At 45.1% G+C, this 8231-nt stretch overlaps 1 protein-coding gene across 1 annotated transcript in view; it reads right to left on the bottom strand.

Moving 5' to 3' along the window:
* Positions 1–8231, bottom strand: part of LOC102383727 (inositol 1,4,5-trisphosphate receptor type 2-like) — a gene marked incomplete at its 5' end in the record, with an annotated part of 223793 nt that overhangs the window by 112691 nt on the left and 102871 nt on the right. Inside the window, 2 exon segments of the mRNA XM_014523564.2 lie at positions 1069–1256; positions 6260–6368. Of these exon segments, the coding sequence (XP_014379050.2) occupies positions 1069–1256; positions 6260–6368 (297 nt within the window).

The following is an 8231-nucleotide window of genomic DNA, read 5'->3' as shown; positions in this document are numbered from 1 at the left end:
AAGTGAGGTGGGGACGGGCAGGGGTCCTCCCATGGTCCCCTCCCCTAGCCCCCTCCCCCACCCCTAGTACTTACCAGCTCAGAGTCTGCTGCAGCTCCCTACTGCAGCCACCAGGAACTGCCCAAATCATCAAAGCTCTCCGAATCTTTTCCAAAGATTTGGAGAGCTTTGAATCAATTCAGACCATTAAATTGGTCCCCTGATTCGCTTCAGATTTGGAGATTCAGCCACCGAATCGGGCTGAATCTCCTCCGAATTGAATCACCACCCGAAGCTTCGCACAGCCCTACTGGTCAGCCTAATTATGATTCCTGGAAAGATTCACAAACAAATGATTAAACAATACAACATCCACAAGACAACAAATTAATTGGAAAACAAAAAACAAAACAGGCAACATGGGTGTATCAAGAACAGGTCATGTCAAACCAAGCTACTTTCCTTTTTTGACAGGGTAACTGACCTTGAGGATCAGGAGGCCTGTCTTCAGTTTAGCAAGGCTTTTGACATTATCCCCTATAAAATTCTTATAAGCCTGATATAATCAATCACCCCAAAGTGAGGTACAACCGGTTGAGTGCCAGGAGCACCTGGTGAACACCAGGGCTTTTCTTTAAAGTACCGAGCTGGAGCGGGAAGGGGCTGGGGGAGGGGGTGGCAGAGGTCCCCCCATGGTCCCCTCTGCCCTCCCCCACCCCCCCTCCTCCGCCCCTAGTATTTACCGGCTCAGAGTCAGCTGCATCTCCTTGCTGCAGCCACCAGGGACTGCCCGAATCATCAAAACTCTCCGAATCTTTTCCAAAGCTTTGGAGAGCTTTGAATCAATTCAGACCTTTACATTGATCCTCTGATTCGATTCAGATTTGGGGATTCAGCCACTGAATAGGGTCGAATCTCCTCTGAATCGAATCACCACCCAAAGCTTCACACAGCCCTAGTCTACAGATATACTGTTTGAGAAGAGGAACTCTATACAGAACTCACTGCAAAAAGGTTCTTTACGTTTGTCTCCAGACTAAGTACATTTGAAAAGTGATAAATGAGGAAGTAAATAAGATAAGTAAATACCTGTGTTTGTGTATTTCCACCTTCAAGCAATGCAATGCCAAGCAAAATGCCTTCTGAGAAAATTCTGTTACTTTTGGTATTTACTATAACATCTATAACCAGTTCTGATGCACCCTCTTTGTCCAGAAGGCACTGAATATCAAACATCGATACCCCAGACTTATCTGAATCTTGCCCTGAAAATCCACCTGTAAGTAAGATAAATAAATGTCATGCATATCCGTATGGTATGTTTGTGTCTGCATATTAAAATAAGTCATTTATTTAATGGATATCAATTTCTGAAATGTTTGGTTTTCAGTAGCAATAGCCACTCCAGTCCTGAAATTCTTACCCAGGCAAAGCTCCCACCAATTCAAATGATAGTTTTGCATGAATAAGGTTGAGTTCCAGAAAAAAAAAAAATAAGCAAGCAAGAAATTGCATAAGATCCAAACCACTGTTCTTTTAGAGAGGTTCTGACAATAAAGAAAATGAAGTCTAAGTGACTTGTTCACAGAACCACACTTTTTCTTATTCTATTGTCACATAGCTTAAAGGTAACCTAACAAAAGGTTCTGTAGGCAGAAATCAGCCTTGCTCCCTCTTTTGAATTTATGTATTAATAAAAGGGGGCAAAATATTTTTCTGGTAATTTTTGAGTGGTATTATCTAAAACCTGGCCTATACCCTGATTTTGTACTGCAAATCTGTTTCAGAGAGGGGTGGGACCTTTTACTCAAATACTTGCATTCAAACAAGCCCTAATCCGTTTATAATTGTACAGTCTTCCTAGGGCTTGTTGTCATGGGGATGCTCAGCCAAATTAATCTGAATTAACTCAAAGTATGAATTTAAAGTAGATTTGATTAATACCAGGGGTGCCCAACCTACCCAGCCTTGTGGGCAGGGGCAGCACCAGCCTCTTCCCAGTGTAGGGGCTAAGGTGGGCTAAACAAGTTGTGGGGACTGTGCAGACAAAGGTGGGAAACAAGACCAACCAGGGAACACTGCAGGCTCAGCTGTGCAGGGTGAGCACCAGTGGCCTGGTGGGGGGAGGCAGGGGGCTTGGACAGGGTGGCTACGGGGGGGGGCAAGGTAATTCTGGGGTGGCTCCCCCCTAGCACCGCCCCTGCTTATGGATCAAGTAAGTGGCACAGAGCCAGTCCACGGGATGTATCCTGCACATGTGGATGGTCCATGGGTGCAATCCTGTGTGCCAGCTTGGCCTCACATGCCTGGATCCTGCCAGGGACTGAACCCATGTGAACCAGCTGAATGCTGGCATGATCTAGCACACAAGGCCACCTCATCTTGACCCATGGGGCTCCCCACAGGTCTGGAAATTTGGCAACAGGGCAGCAGCAATTAAAATGGCTACCACTCCCACACTACCAAATTTCCAGACCTGTGGGGATATGGGCTGAAACTGGCCCACAGGACAGAGGTTGAACACAACTGATTTATACTGACATGTATTTCCTTCCCCTCATGGGTTGGAAAGAAGCTCTAATTGTATAAGCACTTTTATACAGGTACAACTTATCATAATGGGGGGGGTGAGGGGGGAAGGAAGCAGTTGCATTACTTTAGCTCCACTGGCATAGTTAAAACAGTAGAACTTCTGTGTGTGGACAAGAGCACAGAAGCATTGGGAAGGTCTGTCCTCTTTAGTTTGCTGGAGTGTTTCTTGGTCTTGTATCTCAAAAACCTTGATTGTGATTGAAGCTTAACTGAAGGGACAACAGCATCTGTCCCCCAACAAAAGGCTTGATTTGTTCAATGCATCTGTTGGTCACTTAGATTAAATAAGCCTTAATAAAAGCCAGCAAAAAAGGAATGTTTTGAGTTGCCTGACTGAAAAATCCCTCTTCTCCTTCAATGCTTAACATTTAGTCTGAGCATCCAAAAGTCTTCATAAAATAAAAAGCAAGCAAAACACACACACACACGCACCCTTTTCACAATACTGTTATATATAATCATAAAAATGTGAAAAACATAAGCCCTTTATTTTTCTTCACAAATAACTTCTAAGAGTGTTTTAATTTGATATTTCAGGGTATAGCCATGTTGTTCTAAGGACATAGGCAGACAAGGTTCTTTGGGTAAATCCAATATCTTTTATTAGACCAACTCAAATAGTTGAAAAAATTCTTCTTTGCAAGATTTCAGGTACAAATACCTGTAGTCAGGCAGAGGAAGTGACAAGTTGAGGTGGGGAAGAGGATGAATCTAGCTGGTAAAAAGTGGAAAGGTTACCTGTAGAGTCAGATGTTAGGCATGTTATAAATTCCCTTTGAGGATTAGAACTGAGAGGCTGGAGAGAGAGTGCTTTTCTTGTGAGAAATGTATCCCCACAGGTAACTGGGTATTTTTGTCTTTGATAGGTTTTCGGTATACATTCATTCTGGTACACAGCTGCTGTTTGGTTTCTCCTACATATTTTCTATTGCAACACATTCAATGCACTGGATGAGATATACCTGCACTTCCAGAAATGTAATGTAAGATTCAGGAACGTTGATAGTTCTGTTGTAGGGTGTAGTAATTGTAGGGGTGGTGGGGATGTGTTGGCAGGTTTAACATTTCTTGTCATGGTACGGTCTGGATCCATTCGGTGTGTTTTGAGCTGTAGGAAGTTTGCTTCTCGTGATGAGGTTGGCATGGTTCGGTGCTTGTTTAAAGGCTAGCATGGACAGTTCTGGGTAGATCTCTTTAAGGATTGGATCTCCTTGTATGGGGTGCAATTGTTTGCGGATTTTCTGTATAGGTTCCAGGGAGGGACGATATGTCATAACCAGTGGTGTGCGATTCTTCTATACTGCAGCAATTCTTCACGTGGTATCTGGGTGGCTCTTTCAAAAGTGCAATCTCTCTCTCTGGAGGAGTGCCCTTGTTGAGTGAAGGCCCTTTTGAGATTTCTGAGGTGACAATCATGGGTGTTCTCCTCAGTGCAAATTCAGTGGTATCAGAGGGCTTGGCTGTATATTACAGCTTGGTGTGTTTAGGGTAATTGCCGGTTCTGTGCAGATATGTATTTTGGTCCGTGGGTTTCTTGTATATGGTGGTCTGTATTTTACCATTCTGGATAGTGACCATCATGTCTAAAAAGGAAATGTTGGTGTTGGAGTATTCCAGAGATAGTCTGATGGGGGGGGTGATGCTTGTTGAATTTCTAATGGAAATCAGAAATTGCAAGTTTTCAGTCCAAATGATAAAGATGTCATCAATATATCTTAAGTATAGCAAGGGTTTGATGGTGCAGTCCTTGAGAAATTTTTCTTCCAGGTGGCTCATGAAAAGGTTGGCATACTGTGAGGACATTTTGGTGCCCAGAGCTGTGCCCATGGTTTGCAGGAAGTGTTGATTATTCAGAGTGAAGTTGTTATGTGTGTGTGTGGGTGAAGTGTATAAGTTATCTTTGGGTCTGAGTTGTAATGTTGCTCTTGTAGATATGTAAAGCAGGCTTGGATGCCATCCTGGTGTGGGATGTTGGTATAGAAGCTGGTAATGTTCCTGGTGGCTTAGGAGGGTGTTGCTGGAATGGTGGTCTATGTTTTTAAATTTTCTTAGGAAGTTTGTTGCATCTTGGACAAAACTCACTCTTTGGGTGTCACCCTAAACACACCAAGAAAGCTGTACTATACAGCCACAGACTATCAAAGCCAATCTATTCAAGACAAAAATACCCAATTACCTGTGGGGATACATTTCTCACAAGAAAACTCTCTCTGCACTCTCTTAGATCTAATCCTCAAAGGGAATTTACAAAACACCTTTCACAGACGAGCCTATGAACTTCATTTCATCAATATACTGGATAGAAAAAACCATGGACTAAATATAGACATTGGATTTATGACACATTATAGCCTGCCTAACATCTGACTCCCCAGGTAACCTCTCCACTTTTTACTAGCTATATTCATTCCCATCACCCTCCCCTCCACCCCCTCTCTCATTCATTGACTACAGCTACATTCATTCCCCTCCCCTTCCTCACCTGTCTCTTACCTATTGACTACCCAGATTTACATTTTAGGTGACTGGCTTTCTTGCACATATACTGGCCTCCTGGCTGGAGTAGTAAAGCAGCCAGAAGAGCACAGACCAACTGCAGACACTTCCTTTGCCTGACGAAAGGAATTTGAAGCTTCCAAAGAAGAATTTTTCCAACTATTTGAGTTAGTCTAATAAAAAATATCAGATTTACCCAAAAAACCTTGTCTGCTTAATTTGATGCGCGTTTAAATTATATTCTGTGATTTTAATGACCCTTATTTATATCATAGTGACATAACATCATAATTACCAGTATGACTGTCTGCATGATGCCTTATCAACTCTAAGTACATTTTAAGTTTTCAACTGGCTTATATACATTTAAGAATCATGCATGTTATAGGTAAACAGCAAGCATGTATGATCATTATCCTACAACTTATAAATGAATTACTTGTATAAACATACACTATAAAAAACACAGTATCAGTGAACAGGGTCTGACTCTACTGTTGTTTATACACAGCCTGTTGTGACTACATTTGGTCATATGGTTATAACTGAATGGAAAATTTGGTCTACAGAGTACTCAGACTGCAAATGTTTCTGTGGGGCCAACGTCTGGAAATGTCTGTAGGTATCTGGACAGCATCTGAAAAAAAGGCTACAAAAACTGGTACACACATGGTAAAGGCTGCAATAGTAATGTTAAGGGGCATTGTGACCTGGTTTAGGCATAGCTGCTGCCTCAGGCTCTGCTCAGATTGTTACTGTCTGTATGCAAACTATACCCCGTGAATCCTCAGATTCAATCCTGCAATGACCCTCTGCTTCAATAGCAAAAGCTCTGCAAAGCTAAGGATCCTTCTCAGGAGTTTTGAGATATAGGAGAACAGATGTGTACAACTCCTGTGCTTTGTTTCAGCTGCCAGTTGCAAATTTGCTGGCATAGGTTTACACACAAAGCCAATCTCCAAATGGGCTGAACTGTACAGTCTTATATTTTATCTGTCAGGGTTGCCAAACCCAATCTCTCTGTCAGAAGCAGGTGCAAGCAACTTAGAAAGCTTTGGCTACTCCTCTGCCAACTGGTCAACTTGAGTTTAAACTATGTACTGGCTATATCCTTGGGGCTTTTACTGTGTGCCTTATTAGAAAACATGGTGACATTATTTTTGTTTTTCTTAAATGATCTTTGTTTATTTACCTCCCACTTGTGCAGTTTTGCTGTAGCTGCCGGACAGAGGCCCATTCATGCCACTTCCATAGTCTCCTTTGAAGTAGCGATTTAGAAGGATTTTCCTTAAAGTGTTGCCCTTTAAAAGAAGGATGAAAAATGAACATGAGAAATTACAGTAGTGGTCAATTTCTTCCTTTTAGAAAATTCACTGCTTGGCACAACAACATATTGTAATAACTCTTTATATAATCAAGAGTATATGCCTAAGCGGTGGAGGTTTGCCCAGAGAACTATGGCCTTATCCATGGGTTGGCAATCTTTAAAGGCTGCAAGCTGGATTGATGCAGTTCAGGTCAGAAACAGAACAACAGATGGGTAGGCACTAGGACAGGGGCAGGCAAAATCCAGCTCGCCAGGCAATTTCATCCAGCCAATAGGCGCCCACCAACTCACCGTACCCCACCCAGCCTGCATGCCTTGTTCTCACCCTCATAGATGGAAGCCCAGCCAGCACACACCTTCCAGGCAAGGCAGCTGCTGTCACTGCTGCAGCCACTGGGGGACCTGCTCATCTTCCCGTGTCCCACTCACTCTGGGCACCAGGTAAGGAAACGGTGATGGTGGGGACAGGGGGACAGCACTGCATGTGGTGGCGAGGAGCACAGCCAGGCCAGCCTACCTCTTTTGCACAGGATTCCGCACGGCACACATGAAGCTCCCAGCACCCACACACCACCAAGGGAAGCCCTGCGCAGCGGAGCCAGTTACCTTTGCCCCTTTCTGCCATGCAGGTCCCAGGACTGTCTCAAGTGGAGGAGAGCCCTGCCCCTGGCCCTTGCTTCCCAGCAGAGTCTGGGGACCTGCACAGCAGAGTGGTGAAGACAGCTGGCTCCATTGTGCGGGGGCTTCCCCCGGTGGCATAAAAGTGCCAGCAGCTACATGAGCACTGCAGGGTCCCCTCATGATAGAGGTGGGCCAGCCTGGCTGTGCTCCTTGTCACCACATGCAGTGCTGCTGGAGCTGCACGCTACTGGGAGGCAGTGTCTGCGTGGGCCACAAGCATCCCGAGTGCCCCCACCTCCTGCTGTTGCCTCTAGAAGTAAGGGCTGTGTGCCATGGGAGGGGGGAGAGTGTGTGGAAAGGTCCCCACACCCCCCACTCTCCCTCACATTCACACCCTGCCCACCTGAGCTCCGTGCTCCTGCCGCCCCCCCTGGGCGCGCACACCATGCTGCCGCCAGCCCCAGCCCCATGCTCCTGAGGGGCAGGAGGGTCGCACAAGGGGAGGGACTTCTGGTGGCAAAAGTCACGAATTAGGGGCAGGACTTCTGGTCCCAAGATGGTGACCAGGAGGTGGGGCACCTGTCAAGCGGTGGGGCTACCCTTGCAGCCCTCAACATCACAACAAAAAACTCATTAAGCAGCCCTCCAGCTGAAATAATTGCCCACTCCTGCAGTAGGACCACCCTGACAGATGCTTTTCTCATCACCAGCTTGGGGAAAGCACCCACCACCACTTTTCCCTGCACCCACCAGAGAAAAGCAGTAGCGGTGGCCTCTTTCTCCATGCTGAGGCAGGGAAAAGTAGCAGCAGTGGGTACTTTCCCTGCACCAATATGGGAAAAGCATCCACTGCTGGCACAGGGAAAGCATTACTACTGAAGCTCCACATCCATGGACCAGATCAAAAGGCCACAGCTTGCCGACCCCAGCCTTATCTAATAAGACTTATGGAGGAGGTCTAAATTATTTTCCAATAGATTTATTTAACTGTCACAACCCAAGGGTGTGATTTTTGTTTTTGTGTGTGCTTTGGCACCACTGAATTATTTTCCCGCCAAACTGTAGCTTTCTTTGCAGTGTGCATTTCTTCTTTGCAGCACAGAAATGCTCGTTGCAAAGAGTTCCCGCCATTTGTATTCTAATTCGAGCCCCATTATTGGCTTGCGTGAAATTATTCACACGTGGCGGCTAGTGATTGGCTTGCTAGCCGTATAAA

The sequence above is a fragment of the Alligator sinensis genome, unplaced genomic scaffold (genome assembly GCF_000455745.1).
Source record: "Alligator sinensis unplaced genomic scaffold, ASM45574v1 scaffold696_3, whole genome shotgun sequence".
Lineage (NCBI taxonomy): Eukaryota > Metazoa > Chordata > Crocodylia > Alligatoridae > Alligator > Alligator sinensis.
This window is presented reverse-complemented; position numbering and strand designations above follow the sequence as displayed.